Below are 19,302 nucleotides of genomic sequence, written 5' to 3'. Positions count from 1 at the left end.
AGGCTGAAAGATTTGAGGCTCCATGTGACAAGGCTGGGCATCTTTGCTGTCGTGTTGTTGGTCGTGGAGCTATTCCCCTCCCCCGCTTTAAAGGCAAAACCACCCCTCTTCGAGCGTCATACCGCAGACACCGCATAGGAAAGGCACGCGCTCGGATTCCGTTGCCGATTAAACACCGAAACCTTCGTCCTTCTACGATGTTCCTGTTGCGATTCTCCTTTTACCACCTCGACTTCAAATCCTAAGTTATACACACCCAAACTCGGTGTTCTTTGTCGCGAAACACTTTCGCAGCACCCCCTCGGAACAGCACCATCGGCATTTGCGCTTTGCTGCGGCACCGCACACCCGCACTCAACTCGTCGCAGCTCAGACATCCTTCAGCGCGGACACCGCAAAGAAGTTAATCGGTTGTCAGACCTGATTGGCTTGGTTAGAAATTTTTCCGTACCGTCGCAATACCCAGTACCATTCTTGGTACCGAATTTTAGAAAGCACCACTTCGCGACCAACAGCTGCACCCGCCGCGCATATTCTACGATTCCGACCGCGGACGGAAGACATCTTCCGTATAAATACAACGGGTTAGGTACACCCGTGGAACAGAACAGCACATCTCTCAGCATGGCGACACAAGACATTTCCGCGCACGATACTGAGCCGCAGCCAGTCCCCAAAGAGGAAATTGCAGAAGAGCCACAGTCGAATTTGGACGAGGGGAGACTGAGGCAGTTCTTTATTGGTTCCATAGACCAAGGAACTACAAGTACTCGCTTCATTATTTTCGACGGCCTTGGTGAGCCTGTAGCTCAACATCAGATCGAGTTCAACCAGCAATATCCTCAGTCAGGGTCAGTACAGGCGAAATCTTAAGAGTTGACGTGAATTAATTGGCGCAGATGGCATGAACACGACCCGAAAGAGATCATTCATTCGGTAGAACAATGCATTGACCGGGCTACGAATATCTTCCTCGACAACGGCCATGAAATCGAAGACATCAAGGCTGTCGGTATCACCAACCAGCGTGAAACGATAGTCGTTTGGGACACCAATACTGGTGAGCCATTATGTAATGCGATCGCTTGGTAAGTAAAACGTGTGTACGAGATTCGAATGGGCAGCGATTGACTTTGTGAATCCAGGCCAGATACGAGGACCAAGGGATTGGTCCGTGAGTTGAAGAACAAGGAGGGCGCTGATGACATACGCAATATGTGTGGACTTCCTCTATCGACCTACCCATCATCAGTCAAGCTCCGGTGGCTGCTTGACCACAACGAAGACGTTCGCAAGGCATACGACGAGGAGCGATTATCCTTTGGAACCATCGACACATGGATATTATATAACCTGAACGGAGGACCAGAACAAAACATTCACGTGACAGACACTACCAATGCGTCTAGAACCATGTTCATGAACCTGTATGTCAACCTCCGCTCGCTTCGAATTAAGCGACAAAGTCGGCTAATGCAATTGCAGGCACACCGTTCAGTACGATGACAAGCTCTTGGATTTCTTCGGAATCGATAAAAACAAGGTCAAGCTACCAAAAATTGTGCCGTCTTCATCGCGAGACGACTTCGGATTCTTGCGTTCCGGTATATTGGAAGGTGTTCGAATTGCAGGGTGCTTGGGTGATCAATCGTCAGCTTTGGTTGGTCAACAAGGCTTTACGCCCGGTTCTGCGAAGAACACGTACGGCACTGGTTGCTTCTTGCTTTACAACGTGGGAGAAAAGCCTGTCATTTCTTCGCACGGGCTTCTGGCTACTGTTGCGTACGACTTTGGCGGAAAGCGGAAACCCGTATATGCACTCGAAGGCAGTATTGCGGTTGCGGGTAGTGGTGTCAAGTTCCTGATGAACAACATGGGCTTTATCACACATTCACACAAGATTAGTGATCTTGCGGCATCTGTGGAAGACAACGGTGGCTGTGTCTTCGTAACAGCCTTCAGTGGTCTCTTCGCTCCTTACTGGATCGACGACGCTAAGGGCACCATTTTTGGTATCACGCAATTCACTGAGCGGGGACATATCGCTCGCGCAACCTTGGAAGCGACCTGCTTCCAGACCAGGGCAATTCTAGACGCCATGGAGCTGGACAGTGGCCACAAGCTTAACATGCTTGCAGTCGATGGTGGAATGAGTAACTCAAACTTGTGCATGCAGGTAAGTAAAGTCACTCGGAAATACCGATGAAGTGGCCCTGAAATAACCATTTGGAACAGACTCAAGCAAACATCATCGGCATTCCCGTCGACCGCCCTGCCATGCGCGAAACTACAGCTTTGGGCGCAGCCATCGCAGCTGGCTTTGCTGTCGACGTTTGGAAAGAGTTTGACGAACTAAAGGAGATTAACCAGAAAGATCGCATGGTCTTCAAGCCAAATGTCGACAAGGAGGTGGGCGAGAAGATGTTCAAGAAGTGGGGAAGGGTAAGTAACTTCCACGAACCAACTGCGAGAATGGCATGTGCTGACTTTGATTTTTTATTTAGGCCGTCGAGATGTGTCGTGGTTGGTTAGATGCTGGAGAAGCCAACGGAGAGTTCTCATGATCTACGCGTACTATGGAGATTTATATATCCGCAACCGACATGATGCTTTCCTTGGCATCCTCGTATGAAGAGTAATGAACTAGTTCAAACGAACGCATCTTCGCGTAGGTATCTGGTGATCGGCAAGCGTTCAGGCCAGTGCCACCCGATATTCGCTGTCATACCGAATCATGTTGTGCAGAGGTTGTCAGCATATAGAACATATGGGACCTAGTCCTATAGCCACACTGCTGCTTCTGGCGCTACCACCGGATTGGCAACGCGGGGGAGGGACGGTTCGAGGTATAGTCTCTGATCAGCTAGTTCACCGTTCTGGTGGCATTAAATGCTAACATCCATGTCTTATGTTCAGCCTGAATGGCTTGTGATGCTCGCCAATGAATAGTCGATTACCTACACAACTTGTAGAATTTCGGACATAAGAGCCAATGATATGTTCGTAACATTCTCAACATTCTCAACAAAGTGGTAGGTGTGGCGCCTTGTTTAAGCCACTGGCATATCAAGACTCCCAGAACGCAGGTACTGCGGATTGCTGGTTCCGCTTCCTGTTGAGGTTGCATTAACGCGGAGACTGTGGCATCCAATATACTCTGGGCCACAAATGGAGGACACGGAGCTATGCCACACTTGGGCGGTGCGAAGACCTTTTGATCTACTTCAAAACTCCAGAATGAGAGATGCATCATGCATGTGTATGCGGTCATGGTCCGTTGTAACGAAGTTCCTTGCGTTGAGGGGGTTGTCGGGTCGGCTTCTCAGAAGCTCGCGTCTGAAGCGAGCGCCAGCCGGTGAACTTTTCCGATCAGCTAAGGATTGTATACAAAGCCTGCTCAGTCCGGGGGAGGCGATCCTGGTACGTTCTGCATGCCTTTGCATCTTTGGTCGCCATAAGAGAAGGCACCCTGCATTGGTCTCGTACCCGAGAAGCGGCAGAATCCCATCTCTTTCATAGGTCGGTATATTCCCAGTCTCGGCAGGTCTTTTCCTTACCGAACAGCATCCACGTCCCTTATGGTTGTAGCTTACCGTGCGTTGTTCGAGCCGACATGCACTTTGCAGCCACTTAGTGTTCCATCGCCCGGGCAGCACGGTCTAGACAGTCTTACCGCGGGTGGAGACTACCAGATTCCTGGTCGATGTGTATGCATATGCACACGTTTCTCAGAAATCCCGTGCGATGGCATTGGTCGCTGTTCTTCAATGCAGTCATGGCACAGCGACCTGGACATGGGCCGTCAATGCGGGAAGCCTACCTAGGTAACGTACGAGGTGCTAGAGCTGTGCCGTTCACATATAGCAGGTGTCGGTGTAGAGTAGCATGTGTGGAAAGAGTTGCGAACTTGAGAGTCAGTGTTGCGGCAGGTAGAAACCTCAATCACATGGCGTCATGCGGACGAAACGGAACCCGATAACACCAGCATTGGGTTCATCAGACGCTCCGAAACTCAAACGCAACCCCGAATCTGCCCTGCCGACAATGTACCTCGAACGTTATGCTCACGAAATCAGAAAGTGAGGCCGGCGACTAGGACCCCACCAGCAGCCACTAAAGGTGGGATCATGTCGCGCAGCCGCGCTCACCGTACACGGGACGGCATATGATGATTGCGCAACACTTGACCTCCGGATGCTCTCGCGATATGGACTGGGGCCGGGGAAGCGGGATAGTAAGCATAAAGGACACACATCGGTGGAAGCTCCGGTGAAGTGTTGCCGAGAAAGGCACGCCCAGGATGAAACAGGCGCCTCGATGCAGTAAAGACCTCGCTCTAGCAGTGTGTAAACGATGCCATTAATTGCCACCTAGTATACAATTGATCTCTCTCGCGACCTGCAGGATGTGAAGGAAGGGTGGCCCCTGGCCTCCGAAGCTTAGTGTCTGCCACGGTCAAGGATTTTCCAACGGCTGCACACCCCACGGGCCACCTTAACGTGGAACCGTAGTCGCAGATCAAACTTGATCTGTGCACGTCTGATAACTTTGAACTTAGTGCACACTAACGGACAAGGCGGATTGGCGCAGTTCTAAATGCTATAGTGCTTCGACCACTCAGAGACTGCCGTTGGCAGCCCGCTGGCTATTCTACCCTGAGAGCAAGACCGAGGTTCTTCACGCTTGCATTCATTCCTCTTCAAATACGGCCAGAAGACCCTGTAGTCCCTCTCGGCACCCGGGTTGGGCTGCTACCTTTGTCCCTCAAGGTCCTTGGAAGCGAGAGCACTTCAAACATGAAGGTCCCCACCCAGGTCTATGGTGTGTAAAAGGCTCGACCGCTCTCGGGCTCCCGGGTACGTTGAACATTCACGGCCACTACCATGATGCATGTCAACTGACGAACCAGGTTCTATCGACATGGGCTAGCTTTGCGTAGCTCCTACGGGTACCTGATCGCACTGACGTCTGTCTGTTGCTCCGTCTGGCTCACTATAACATAACGGACCGTCGCGCAGCTGCATGCTAATCCGGAGATTTCACCAACCCACCAACAGAATCATTTGCCTGCCATCCATTGTTGCATTTGCACATCCTCTTGGAATTCTTACTCGTCATTCGACCACAACACTTCACAGCTTTCCTTTTCGGTCATCATGTGCGACTACACACAAGTGCAATACAAGTGCGCTCACGTCCGCTATGTCGTCAAAGCCTGGTGTACCAAGTACCAACAAACGCATGTAAGGTGTCCAGCAAATGTGACGGCAGTGTAAGTGCTCATTCTAATCCATCGTATTCCCATACTGACTTTTGGCCCAGAGAATACAGACTTAATGAGAACTGCGGTTCGTAACTCCACGACCCAACATGTATCACGAGATCCATTTTAACACATCCAAGGCGACTGCAGACGATAACACGAACCATGCTCTCGTTATCATTCCCTATAGTCACGGTTGCAATATAGCACGGCGTACACGGCGGACAGCTGCACAATACCCATTTGACTCCTTTTCGTACTTTGTTGGATAGGCGAATGTATCATCACTGTCAATTTCAAAAATCGTTTTTCACCACTCTTCCCAATACTGCTTCGCCGACTTTTGGTACTTAACCGAGATTATAGTCATCAATGTCCGGCACAGGCTACTAGTCACGATGGCGGAGATTCATCCCACTCCCGACAGCATTTACAACAATACGATAGCCCTAAAGGACTTCGCGGTTTTTTTTAAGGAAAAAAAAAGGGTTCAGTTTCTAATCAAAGTTTGCACGATATTATGGTTGCATTAGCCAAACCAAATCGTGGGTGACACACCAGATCTCACCCGACGGCCACAACTCCGAAACACGCAATCGGCAACCAAATCAACCGCCACTTACGTGGAACATAAACAAAACGCGGAATATTCACCGCAGTGATCCTACGTTCACTTCGCCCCCTTCCGACCCCCTTCCGAGAAAGTATCCTCGAAATCCAGGCAATCTCAGCGCTTCGGCCCAATATCGGCGACCTCTCCGAACTGTCTCAGTTTCGTAGCTTCAGAAACTCTCGAGCACGCACCTGGACAGTGCCTGCTTCTGATGCTGGATCGCACTCGCGTTCGGTTCGCGCGGTTCTGAGTATATTTCGCGCGTTATACTGGAAAAAATGTCAGAATAATGGTCGGCCGAATGTCCCCTTTTGGTTTCTTATTTCGTGCCGTAGCACCAAGTCGCTACCTGCAGCTACGACAAACTTATGCAGGTTACTACATTGGTCTGGTTTACCGGGTCCCTGGAACGCAATAAGACGACTGGTAAAACCATAAGAACCCTCTGTTAATTATGCAGTCTAGCCAATCACGAGTTTCAGTTCGCCGAAGGCACGACCAGGCTGCGTATACGCGACCGTATCTTACGAGCTGACTTGATATATGGTTCGCGTGCTACATTGCATGGTAACGCAAGCTGTACGAGTCACTACGCCTATGTACAGTTCAAAGGATGTCGCTATTGCTACTGGCGACTAGAGTCGCGATCCTCCTTACTAGGCCCCAAGGTTTCGTTGATGTCAAGAGTCAGCAACGTCCACTAATGATTTGTTATCACTAGAAGATTAGGTCGTCCGTCATCACATAAATCGGAGTCTTCGAGAGGGATAACACGAACCAAGCCGGCCACATCGACATCCCGTTGCATCAACAAATTCCCTAGGAGGAAGTTGGAGCGTCAATATCACCGGACGCATAACGCTGACGATTACATGCTTCGCGTGTGTGGGGAGGTTATGTGAATGACGCCACATCAGTTTCATCGACACAGAAGATGTGGCTCTCCACATCCACGTGGTACGCGAAATTCGACTCGACGGTGGGGCCTTTGCTGCCTCTGCAAGACGCAGAGGACGATGCGTACCACCTTTTCCAGAATCAGGTACAGTGAGTCAGGAGATAGTCGCCTACGGTCCACTCTGGTAATCTTCTGGAAGCGAATCATAATTATGGTCGAGGCTGCACGGGAGGATGAGGATCTACGCTACTGACTCACAGTCCAACCGCATGATGAGGCAGGAGCAGGGAATAATACGGCGTAACATGTTGCTGTTGCCCTGGAATAATTTGTGAGGCTACGATGTGCAACGAAAATAAGATCATGAAGTACCAAGTACCTAGCTGTATACCAGTATACCTGCTTCGGCTTACCGAAGGACTGCACCCTGAGCCGTATGAAGTTACAGTGTAAGCCGTTGATATGCAGCGGCACGACTCATACCCAAAGCCGACGTTTCCCCACCATCCCGCCCGCCATAAACGTCCTCAAATACTCGTAACCTGGTAAAAGTGCCACATTAGCGGCCGCGAAGCAAATGAGGCACAGCAGAAAGTCAATCCCCCATCACTCCACTACGATCCTACTGCCAGTTTGATATCCAGCGGTTACGGTTTTTAATCCCGCTCCAATGGCCCAACCCAACGCAACTTGAAACTAACATAGCAATGACAGGACCATACCTCGTCACGAGGCAGCTTGTTGAGCAACCACAACTGTGGTTGTATCGCCACCCATGGAATCCAATTATGTAGCTTCATCCAAGAAATTTCATAGTTTCCCTTCACTCCAAACGGCACGGGTGATTCCAGCCTTGTAAACCTACCTCCCGCCGCCCCGCGTTCAGTAGAAACCTAATTCTGAGTTAGCATGGGGTCAGGGCCGGTAAGCCTGGGTTGGGCTCCGTTACAATTTTGGGATAATGGCTGTTGGCGGACAGTAACGCACCCAGTCGTGATGCAATGACGCCAGGTGGGTCTACCAGGGCACGGTATGTGACTCGTAGCGATTCGCGTGGATAAACTTCCGGCATCCAGATGTCGTGAGTTGGCGCAGAAATGTGCCCGAGTGGATATAACGGTCTGTACTAACATTGATGTTTGTGCCACAAAGCTTGGAATGGTACGAGTTCCGCAAGCATGCGCGGTCATGTTATCTGCTGCCGTCTCACCCCAGTCAAAAGTGGTGCGCGCTTTTTGAAGCGCGCAGCAGTCAGTGGCCCGGAATCCCATCTCCACGAACACACTAAGTATGTCGTCAACCTACGGCAACGTCCTTGCAAGCCACTTCCTGGTGCTTACGATGCATGGGCTAATCATAATAAGATCAGCACATTATACGGAACGAATGAGATATTTAATTAGGTTTGCCGATCGTACCATACTATAACCCTCTGATTACAACACCATCGTATTTTTGTCTCTGATATCTGCATCACGGCTTTTTTCTCCTTCGCCCACTACTGGAAGCGCCGGAGCGAACCTCCTAGCCAAATGGCGAATCGGAGAGACTCTATTTACCGTATGCCGGCACTTGCAACTTGCGCCGGCACTTCCGCGACCCCCTACCTCGTATTGAGCTTCTGTCTGTAACGCGGAATGCGAAGTGAGGCTTGCGACTGTTACATCGAGCCTGACAGGTGACACGCAGTCGAGGAGGATCATGTTTCATGCCTGGTGCCTGAGCCCTGAGGATCCGCAATTGGTTGCCTATCCGGCACGGCCCGGGCTGTCACCAGCAATGATAAACAGCGCAAGGTCAGCTGCTTTTGCCTTTTTGCATGCTGCAAGTCCCAAGTTCAACGGCCCGACTGTGTCTTATGTAAACGTCCACCACACTTGGCCCGATGTTTGACGAGCCCGCTGCTGCATATCTCCCAAGAGCTGGGTCACAACCTCAACCTCGTCAGCCCGGTCAGGATCTCATGTGTGGATATTGGGGTACACGGAGGGGCTTGGAACGGCGGGAGAAACAGCATCTGAGTGACATACCCCCTTGACAAACTTTCTTTACCCAAGAGAACTCCTCAAACGGGACATTCCGCAAACGTCTTGGTGTAAATGAACACACAAATCCTGCTCATCCTTGGCCGGCTCGGAGTCTTCACACCGACATGTAGTGCGGCCGCAAAGGCGTTGAGCGATTGTCCGCTATGGAAACAGCGGAGCCTTCTCCGCCCCACTACGGACACGGTACGGCACAAAGTCTGGCCTTTTCCTAGTACGATCTGAGACGCAGGTAAAGGCTACAGGTATGACGTGCATAACGACGCAGAGCTAGTCGTGGATCGCTTCGGAGCTTTAGCATCGGTTACCATGTCCATGGCGTGGAGATAGCTCGCTATGCAGCAAACAAACGCAAAGTATATTGGGTCTAGATTGCAAGTTTGGCTTCTGTTCACAACACCCTTTTTGCTAATCTGAATCATCGCTTTTGCTACCACAATCTGGAATCCGACGCAAGCCGAGTCCGAAAACATGCTCAGTGACGTACTGCGACCGCGGGCCGTCTTCGGTGACATGCTTTGACCTCCGCTTCCCTATACTACTGGTACCGTATGAGGTTGATCGTATACTGTATAACCTCACAACCGCTAAATTCAATAGCTCGAAGACTGGTCAGCATGGCACGATTTGTCAGTTCACCACGGCATGAGTTTGCTGAGAGGGATTATGGAACACTGTAAGCCTCACCGCATTGGGCTGCCATGGGGCTCAGGACTCTATCAGATGTGAAGATGTACCTGCCGATGTCAATCGCCTGGTCTTACCGCAAACATACCCCACGACCCCATCCCTGCGTCAGGGAGGGCCTGGTCACGGACGACTCGTAGGTTTGGCCGGAGGCGCATGTAAGAAAGACCGTCGTGCTGTGAGGCGGATGATCACGTCTCCGCCATGTCTCGGCATATTCACCGATGGCGACAGTAATCAAGAACGGCGAAGCTTGCGGTAGGGCTGACGCAAGGTTGGTGTGCATGAGGAGAAGCCTCTACAATGCCCTATCCCATATCCGCGACATTCCGACAGAATTTGCCGGCTGGTGTCTGGGTTTTCAGTCTCATTAGCACATCCTTGCGGACATGTTGATCTGGAGCTTGATAGGTCTCCAGCTGACGACACCAGAAGTCTACGTACGCGGTGACATACGACGCGTCTTGGCCGGGTCCGTGGACACCCGATCTGCGGAGCTTTCTAAGCATCGAGTAGGCGAATCACAAACCAAGAGTCTTAGCACTCTTTGTACATACTCGCAGGTCTATGCTGTGGATCTCTTGGTGGTTGTTACACGGTCAACCCTGGAACACTTGCACATCGATCGCAAGAGTGCAACAAGGTAGATGTAGAGATCGTGGTACGGGAAGGCAGACTACGCACCAACGACTTACCCCCACCGCAAAGTTTAGATTCTCAAGACGCGACCCTCTTTGAGTCAACACTATCTGTGCATCGTGATCATCGTGGTTCGCAACGAGGTCCTTGATCTGGCGCGTTCGCACGGTGCAAACCTTGTTCGCCGAACTTCCAAAAGAGACCTCGAGTCGACATTAACCGGTAAATTATTGGAACTACTGAAACTACTAGAACTACTGTTGATCAGTTGCGTTTTGTTTATAAAGAGGGTGGAGTGAATTCGGAACGTCAAGTCCGTTTAGGCGGTCTTCAGACCGACTTAGTCGCATATTGGGTTTCAATGGTGCGGTGTGGTAGGTAGTCTCGTCACGAAGCGCCAGAAGGAGAAACAAACATGCCCTCAGACATTATGCTTCTGGGTCTGTAGTTGACGATAATCGAAGAGCGTGTTCAGACGACAGAAACAGATATGCATAAGTTGTCCAACCAGAAATCGTGCTAGAAAGTCGTGTATGCCGTGATTGGTCAATGCGCGCTCCTTTCCGAAATGGAGTCAGGAACCAGGAACGCTGTGCATAGGCGAATCATCCCTCACATCAGCGACGATGCCTCACCGTGAAGACACGCCCACACCCGACAATGGCTTTTATGTCGTGGTTACTGGAGCCAACAGGTTCGTGAATCCCACTGTCCGCCTGCGCGACGCTCAATTGACCCGCCTATAGTGGTCTGGGACTTGGTATCGGAACCCGCCTGATTGACGAATTCCTGCAAACTCGCCCCCAGAACGAGTCCCTCGTCCTCATCATCACCACACGCGACCAACGCAAGGGCGATGCGACAATCGAGAAGCTAGAACAGCACCTTCGGAAAGTCATCCGCAGCCATGAACAAAAACTACCGGGCATCGCACAGGTGCTGCAGAATCGCGTGTCTTTCCGCCAGGAGAGACTAGATCTTCTCAGTCTGGTCTCAGTACAGAAGCTGAGCAAGAAGCTCCGGGAAACAACACCAAAGCTCGATGCAGTCATCTGCAATGCTGGCATTGGTGGATGGACTGGCATCAATTGGCCCGGTGCCATATGGGCAATCCTCACCAAGTGGAGAACGGCCATCACTTGGCCTACATACAAGATGTCTGGCGTTGGATGGACAGTAAAAAATCCGCAAATACCTGCGGACAAGAAGATGGAAGAAGAGCCTCCATTAGGCGAGGTCTTCTGTGCTAATGTCTTTGGGCATTACCTCCTTGGTCACTACCTCGCACCCTTGTTGGCGAGACACCCCAAGAGTGAGAAGACAAGGGGGAGGATGATTTGGGTCAGCAGCTTGGAAGCATACGACCATGTATTCGACCTGCAAGACATGCAAGGCATTCTGTCAGACATGCCGTACGAGGGCACCAAGAGGCTGACCGATATCCTGGCCATTACTTCTACACTGCCCTCAACAACAAAACCTGTTGACGAATATCTCCATCACGCCCAAGATTCGGAAAAGACTACGAAGCCGCGACTATACGTTTCTCACCCTGGCATCTGCGCTACCTCGATCGTACCTCTCCCCCTCATCCTTCAATGGTGCATGGTCATCTCCTTCTACATTGGGCGATTGCTTGGCAGCGACTGGCATACGATTGATGTCGAGAAGGGCGCAACGGCAATGGTCTGGTTGGCACTTGCTAGTCAGAGCACGCTGGACAACATGGAGGCAAAGGAAGGCGTGGGCAAGTGGGGAAGCGCGACCGATGTTTGGGGCCGAGAACGTGTGGACCGCACAGAAGTGACGGGATGGGGTTGGGGAGGCAAGATGGGCGAATACAAGAGAAAGGGAAGGGATCCATACGCGACAGACCTGACCAAGGAGAGCCAAGAGCGCTTCACGGAGAAGGGGAGGAGGTGCTGGGAGGAGATGGAGAAACTGCGCATCGAGTGGGAAGATCGGCTGCGACAGGCTGGAGTCGCTGTTGAGATGGAGTGATTTCCAACACACGCAGAGGCTTTTACGGTACCCCACACACAGGCGCCGGCATCATTGTACACTTTTAATATCTGATGATACAACACACAATAATTCTTTCTTGGGCCCCACACATGCACAGCAGACAGACGTGGTTCCATGGAGCGACCAAGACACCCCCTCTTCTACTTGCCACATTGCGAAACTTCAGACTTTGGACTAAACACAAAATAAAAACAGCCGAACTGACAGCACTAGTACCGACATTATGCCGGGCGATCCCTTGTCAGAGAGAAGCCCGAATGCTTGGGCATAGCGAAGGTTGAGGCCTGAGCTTGACAGCTGAAGTATGCACGCCGCAACAAGGACAAGGCCGAGTTGCAGGACCAGTTCTGTGCAAGACTCGTTATCGCGAGAAACACGTCGACTAAGTTGAACGACTTGCAGAAATTAAGAAACATGATGGGTACTAGGAGGCCTGGACACAGTCGCGTGCCACATCACAAATCACCTCGGCGACGAGCGACGAGCGACGAGCGACAGGACTGTCCTGCGGCGAAGGCAGCGCTACTGAGCATAGTCGAAATAGGCTGGGAACGCGCCACATGGCGTTGCGTTGGGGTTCGTAGACGCGTTCGCACTATGTGATGTGGTTCCTGTTGGAGGCGAAGGACAGGCAGAGCGCGCCCAAAGGCAATGGTGAGCCTATCCCCCGCATTCCTGATTGTCTCGTTCGTGATGTTTCTTGTGACGACATGAGGGCTCATGCAGCAATCCCGGGAACCGCACTCCTCGACGCCAGGGGCTTCCTAGGGCACCCCCACCCACGTACCGGAAACAGCAAATAGGAAGCCTTGACGGCACCTGCAGACCGCTGTGCTGGGTCGCGCCGGCCAGGGCTCCCGCTGTGCCCCTTCTCGCTTGTCCTCTTCGAGTCAAGTCTTCCCTTCTGGCCCTCCCTCAACCGTCCATCTCTAATTGCTGCCCGACGCGACTGTTCGTCGCCATCCCCTAGACATCTGGCATTTTCGACTCTGCTCCGCGTCGCCAGAGTTGCTCTTCATACCACCACTTTCTAGACATTCGCTGCCCGCATCGCCTGCCTGCTGTCAAGTCAGGATTGACGCGATTCACCGCTACCTCCAACGCGAAATTCACTACTTTCACCGCTCATCTCCCTTTTACCGCGACAACCCAGGACGCGACAGATCACGCAGCGATTTTGATGGTAGCATTTTCCCTGCTATAGCGCGAATGGACCCCAAGAACGACCCGCTCTCGAGCGACTATCCACCCATCTTCGCACGCTACGTCACCCAAGTCTCTTTCCCATCAACAACTCTCACATACGCCATATAATACCCCGCCGTCGTCCTAAACCTTCTCGACCAACTACACAACGGCGCCTGTCTTACTCCCGGCCCAACGGTCAAACTAGGGGGGGATCATTGTTCGTGCACACTAGTCGCGATACACAACGTATTGCCACCGACTGCTTCACTTAAAGGAACAACGCATACGCGCAATTTTACCGGGCCTAATTCTTGTCCGGAACCTTACATCAATATGTCGAGCATCTCGTCACCACACAGTTCTGCGCGGGGAACTGCCTATAGGCCGTCGACGCCAGACCAGATGAAACCTACGCTTTCGCGATCGAGCACTTACTCTGTTGCGCCAAAATCAGATTTCCTACGACATGCGCTGGAAGCACGGAGGGCACAGAACACACCAACGCCTTCGCCTCAGGAAGTCAAGGCGCCACCGCCACCAACGTCGATGCCCTTGGATATACATACACCCAAAACCTCACCCGATGTCTTTGACGAGTTCGCCCTCACCGAGGAGCAAACAACACCCGTTTCGCCCATCCGGCGACGAAGACCTAGCGATGTTGGCACGCCGCGCTCCAAGACGAATCGCGACCTCACCAATGATATCCAAAAGCTAAAGGAGTCGTTAATGACCTCCAACATGCGGGTGGAACTGCTGAAGAAAGACAATAAAGAGCTACAACATCAATTGACGACTGCGAAAGAGCAAGTTGAGCGACTCGAGCCACTGGAGGATGAAAACTACGAGCTGCGTGCGGAGAACAAACAACTGAAACTCAAACTGGATAAGATGAGTGAGGAAATCTCCAGCTTACGAGAAGACAACGAAGAACAGCGGATGAACAACGTGGAGCTCACCGCTATAGCAAGTGAGACTGCCGCGCATTTCACAGAACACGAGACTGCTCTTGCAGAAGCGGCCGAGTGCATCATCAAGATGGAGGAGGAAAAGGCTTTACTCGACAAGGAACTCAAGATGCTCAAAGAGCGCGTCATGGTGATAGAAAGCCATTCTCCCGCTAGCACACTCGTTAACACTCCTGCAAAGTACCCGCCTAGCGTCTACAGTGTGGACGAGGAACGCCCTACTACTTCTCATTTCGACTCGGATTACTACAGCCAGGTAGAGGACACGCCGTCAGTCAAGCCGAGCCATGAATCGATAAGGTCGTTTACGCCTTCAGAACGGTCAAAGAAGTTTCTTGACTTGACCGAAGAGCGGCGGAAGTCTGCTCGAGACCTGTCTGAGCGTATGTCTGCTGTCTCTCTAAAAGCATTACGCGAAGCGTCTCCCTCTCCACTTCCAGAAGTTCCTCAGGTTCCCACTACATACCAACAAGAGATTCCGACAATCATCGCCGACGACAGGTCTGCCACCCCCTCTAGGACCCCCGTACCTCATCGCCAAGGTTACCAGCCGCCCTCGCGGTCTTTGATGGACGCAGCAGAGATCTCCCCAGCTCGACCGCATACAGTTGCCCCGCAATCTCACGAACGCCAACCGGACGGTCTGCGAGGTTTATACCGCCCCCGTAGGACTTTGTCAGGCAGGAAATCAAGTGATCGCCGCCCGTCATCAAGTTACGTCCCAAACACCACCAGCACTTCTGCCAGTTTTGCAGGTCGCCAACAGTCCATGCAAGAGACTTCCCCTCAAGTCCCTTCACGCAGCACCAGCAAGCGTGCGAGTACTACAAATTCAGACGAGCACCTTCAACGCCGCATACCACACCGCCGAACAACCGATGCTGACAGACCATCCACCATGTATACACTCCCCAACGCGGACCTCATGTCATCAGGGTGGGAAATGATATCCTCTGACTCCTCTCCTCCTCCCGTCTCCAATGCCTCCACAACCGATCTAACCTCGGTTGTAGATCCACGCGAAGACAGGGACGGATGGTGGCGCAGTTTAGATCGTCTGACTCTACCTCAAGCACTGGCTCAGCAGCAACAACAAAAGGACCAACGGGATCAACAGACACCGCGACCTTCTAAACCTCATTCTAGGTCGAGATCGGTTGCTCCCCTTCCGCCTCCTATTGACACTGGCAATACCGTCCGCACAACTAATGGTCTAAATGCCTACGTCGATACGCTGAGGAGTAGCGGTTCCCGACGGAAGCCAGGCGAGACTACGCCGCTGACAGCTTTGAATAGTCATCCTGTCGAAAAGGACTTTTTGTTCAATGTCAAAGAAAGCGAAGACGACTTTCTACGAAAGACCAGGGGTAGTGTTGGATCTTCTTCACGGAGAAGTTAAGGTGCTTCTTGAGTAGTTGCCCTTTCCCTTGTGTTTTTTTTTCTTTTCCCTATATTGTTTTTCCCGTTAATTCCTAATGATTGTACGACCTGATTCTTTCCTCCTAACTTTTTTTCCGGCGTTCTATCAGAGAGCGGAGGATTATACCCGACAAGGAGGTCATGACGGCTTGTCCGAACTATCTTTACCTATTAACAGCGTGGGCGGTTCATTTTGAGACTGCGATTTTTGTCGCATCAAACATCCATCTGCCAGGATAGCAGAAAACTGTATCACTAGTCGAATACGTCGACATCACTTAATACCGTCACATCTCCCTGAACCAAAAGTTCCCACAATGACAAGTGAAGCCAACATGTATTCCAAGCTGTTAATATACAAAGACCCTCCATGTAAACCATACATCTTTGTGTGTTCCCCATCTACGCCCGTCTATCCCCTCTAAACTGCTCAGCAACCATATCTCCCAACGTCCTCCTTTGCCTCGCCTGCCCGTCTTCCGCCAGAATCCCCGTCGCCAACCCCGCTCCACCACCTTCCCTCTCCCTCTCAGCATCTAGCCTCGCTCTCAGCCCCTCGAAACCCCCTTTCTTCTCCTCACCAACCATCCACCCCGGAACTCTCCAGCGGCTTGCTCCAGGCAGAACATCCCTACGATACGCTGTGCCCACGCCCCACCCCACAGCTGCCGCGACCAGGCTGCCCGGAAATTGGCTGAGCGCGAGTTGGAGGGGAGGGAGGTAGGATAGTGATTTTGATGTCAGCGTTAGACTGCGTGACCAGAGCGCTGAGAGGGACTGGGTATTCGACTGTGTCGATGATGATGATGGTGTAGGTGCGGACCACGGCGAGATCTTGTACCGGTATGTATATGGAATCGCAGCGTAGTAGTTTGCGAGGAGGGCGAAGAGGATGGGTGTGGGACCAGCGGGGAGGTAGTTTATTGCGCCGAAAGTCAACGGGCGGAGGACGAAGGTTACAAGGAGAGGAGGAAGCAGGGTCGTGTAGGGGAGAGTTGAGAGGAGAAAGGACTGTCGAGATGTTAGTTGGACGTGGTAGAGAGAGAAGAGGAAGATGGTGGATGGGATAACGTACAGCGAATTTCCTACTCCCCCATAACCTTTCCACGACACGCAGTTGGTAAAACGTCAATACTGCGAAGAGGACTTCAGTCGAATTTGTGAAGCTCAGCTATTGAATAACATGTCAGCGTCTGCCTGGTTCTTCTTCTTCTTCTTCTCATATACTTCTTCCGCCTCTCACATACCTGCCAAACCGCAAACCTCCAAAACTGCCCATACTGCCAAATATGCGGCACGACTTGAATATGCAAATAATATCTCGAATCCGTAATCGTAGCCAGTAGCGCGCCAATGACGGTGCCGAAGACGAGGAATTGTGTCACGGGCGCGTTTGTGAAGCCCGAGGAGATCATCGCGTTGAAAAGAGAAGAAGAAGCAGAGTGAGAGAGTTGATGCGACTGGTAATGTTCATAGCATGGTAGGTAAAGTGGCCGAGGTGATAAGGTATTGGACTGGTGGGATGTGGCCAGCTTGTGAGCGATGACGATGGGAGCATGTGCGCAAAGTGCGGAGCCAAGGGCGGAGGTGCCACAGTTGCCATTGGGGCGCGCGAGTCGCGTCGGTGGACCACTCTCACATGCGCAAGATTCGCATTGTCAATTAATAACACTAGCAGGCAAGACAGGCAATTGAGTAACTTTGTTTCAAGATATGACACGCCATAGCAGGGTACTCTGAATTATATACACGATGAAAACACAATCATGGCCTCCTCGCCAGGAACGCCTTTGCAGACAAAAGAGATGTTCATCGCCTCAGCCGAGCTCTTCTTCCTGCTTATTTCTCACCCCTGTTGTCGCTGCGCGCAGCGTGCTTCTTCTTCTCCGCAGCCGCCTCTTCGTGCTCAGCCAGCCTCTCCTCAGATGAGCCATCCTCCTTGAAGACCTTGGCCCTATCAACAGATCCAGGAATGTGCTCGGGAAGCTCGCTGCGGCCGATAAGGGTAAGGACAATACTAGCACCGACGATCATGGTAAGGACAAAGCGGTACACAGCGTACCAGTTGGGTGTCCAGCCACGGTATGTTGCGCCTATGTTCGGTATCAGTACAGCTTCAGGGACAAGAGAAACAGATCTAGACTTACGAGTATCAACGTAGTACAACGCAACGAAGCCCAAGAACTGCGAAATCAGCGCGCCCTCGACCGGCATGAGCAATGTCGACCAAGCTACCATGGGTGCCACAACACCAATAGCATAACGCTTGTATCCCTGGTAGCCGCCGTAGCCAGCCCATTCAAGCCCCCAATGAATAGCGCCGAGGAAACTCAGGATGGATGCTCCGTATCCGATTTGCAGGGGCTCAATGAGAGTGAGGAGATACGCGGCGTTCTTCTCAGAGAAAATCATGCCATAGCCAGCGACGCTGTGGTTGAGTTCCCAGGATAGGTAGACGGTGGAGATGGAGGTTGCAAGGTAGGGAAGTGTGCCGGCAAGGCCCATGTAGTATGCTTCTCGTGGGACATTAGCAAGGGAAAATGTGTCCTTGATGGCGTGCTGCTGTATGTTAGCATGCCGGGTTCAGAAAGACCGTGGAGAGTATCGTGTGCATACCACATCGTGCTTCACGCCCGCCATCATGTCCACCTCATTTTGTGGTTGTTCTGCCCCAACTTCGGAGAACATGGGATGTGTGGAACTGGTGCTAGACACGGTCTCTGGGGTGGGCTTAATCTTCTCATGTGCATATCTGCTTTCCGCCTGCTTTTGCCCTTCCGTCAATGTCTTATCAGCAAGGCTTCGGCGCAAGATTGCAGAGGCCGGCTTCAGCTGTACCGCAGTCGCCTGCGCTAATTGTGGTCTCCTCGCAGCCAAAGAACCGAATTGTGTTGCCCATTGTAGTTGAGGTGTTGTGCAGGTGAAACTTGCAGCCGGTCGTGCCGACTTGGGCGCGGCTACCGATCTCAGCGCGAGGCGCGATGCACCGTTGCGAAGCATATTAGATTATCGAAGGGAGGCAATATGGGGTATGAAAAGCAAGAGAGATGCAGAAGCAAAGTTGTAATGTACACAGGACAAGGAGCAGGGTATATGGAGGAGAAGTAATGAGGAAATGAGCAAGATAGCGCTCTCCAACTGCGATTACTGCTGCAAGCTTAAGCTTTCCCCCGCAAGTTGACGCGCGACGCCAGTGTGACGTCACGCTGTTTACATCATATCGCCGGCCATGCTTCGGCATCACGGTCGCATGTGGATCTCAACGGTGCCGTGACCCGTAAATACTTGCGACGAGTCTGTCACAATGAGACAAAATGTGCCTTTGCGTGGTGGGTCTTTACATGCGATCGCATCGACTCGAACATAGCTCGGCGCAGTCTCGCTCTAGCCCGGCGATAATGATAAGTCAACACCGTGGACACGGCACTAGATGACGCAAACCATCGTTGCATCTCGATAAAGCTAGGCGGCCTTGTAATTACATTGCAGGAAGGTTCATGAATCGATTCCGCACATGATGATGCTGCCATATGCTCAGAATGGCCACGTTGAAGGTT

General features: G+C 51.9%; 6 protein-coding genes across 6 annotated transcripts; 4 read left to right on the top strand and 2 right to left on the bottom strand.

Moving 5' to 3' along the window:
• Positions 1 to 624: 624 nt before the first annotated feature.
• Positions 625 to 2,564, top strand: AA0111_g1382 (putative glycerol kinase 3; the record flags this gene model as incomplete). The annotated part of the gene is made up of 6 exons (XM_028647035.1): positions 625 to 851; positions 900 to 1,088; positions 1,146 to 1,427; positions 1,486 to 2,176; positions 2,236 to 2,442; positions 2,505 to 2,564. The coding sequence occupies 6 exons, from the start codon at positions 625 to 627 to the stop codon at positions 2,562 to 2,564; spliced, it is 1,656 nt and encodes a 551-aa protein (XP_028511264.1).
• A 5,989-nt stretch (positions 2,565 to 8,553) lies between these two features.
• AA0111_g1381 (hypothetical protein) lies at positions 8,554 to 8,667 on the top strand (the record flags this gene model as incomplete). Its single annotated transcript, XM_028647034.1, has 1 exon — positions 8,554 to 8,667. One exon carries the CDS (start codon positions 8,554 to 8,556, stop codon positions 8,665 to 8,667), a length of 114 nt encoding a protein of 37 aa, XP_028511267.1.
• Positions 8,668 to 10,771: 2,104 nt separating this feature from the next.
• AA0111_g1380 (hypothetical protein) lies at positions 10,772 to 12,146 on the top strand (the record flags this gene model as incomplete). Its single annotated transcript, XM_028647033.1, has 2 exons — positions 10,772 to 10,839; positions 10,892 to 12,146. The coding sequence occupies 2 exons, from the start codon at positions 10,772 to 10,774 to the stop codon at positions 12,144 to 12,146; spliced, it is 1,323 nt and encodes a 440-aa protein (XP_028511266.1).
• Positions 12,147 to 13,691: 1,545 nt separating this feature from the next.
• On the top strand, positions 13,692 to 15,725 carry AA0111_g1379 (hypothetical protein; the record flags this gene model as incomplete). The annotated part of the gene is made up of 1 exon (XM_028647031.1): positions 13,692 to 15,725. The coding sequence occupies one exon, from the start codon at positions 13,692 to 13,694 to the stop codon at positions 15,723 to 15,725; it is 2,034 nt and encodes a 677-aa protein (XP_028510982.1).
• Positions 15,726 to 16,147: 422 nt separating this feature from the next.
• AA0111_g1378 (hypothetical protein) lies at positions 16,148 to 17,160 on the bottom strand (the record flags this gene model as incomplete). The annotated part of the gene is made up of 3 exons (XM_028647030.1): positions 16,148 to 16,756; positions 16,821 to 16,916; positions 16,993 to 17,160. 3 exons carry the CDS (start codon positions 17,158 to 17,160, stop codon positions 16,148 to 16,150), a joined length of 873 nt encoding a protein of 290 aa, XP_028510983.1.
• Positions 17,161 to 17,584: 424 nt separating this feature from the next.
• AA0111_g1377 (hypothetical protein) lies at positions 17,585 to 18,745 on the bottom strand (the record flags this gene model as incomplete). Its single annotated transcript, XM_028647029.1, has 3 exons — positions 17,585 to 17,838; positions 17,893 to 18,304; positions 18,362 to 18,745. 3 exons carry the CDS (start codon positions 18,743 to 18,745, stop codon positions 17,585 to 17,587), a joined length of 1,050 nt encoding a protein of 349 aa, XP_028510988.1.
• Positions 18,746 to 19,302: the final 557 nt, after the last annotated feature.

Source organism: Alternaria arborescens (genome assembly GCF_004154835.1).
Source record: "Alternaria arborescens strain FERA 675 chromosome Unknown contig_2, whole genome shotgun sequence".
In the NCBI taxonomy this organism is placed as follows: domain Eukaryota; kingdom Fungi; phylum Ascomycota; class Dothideomycetes; order Pleosporales; family Pleosporaceae; genus Alternaria; species Alternaria arborescens.
The sequence above is the reverse complement of the archived record's forward strand: the minus strand, read 5'-3'. Positions and strand labels throughout refer to the sequence as shown.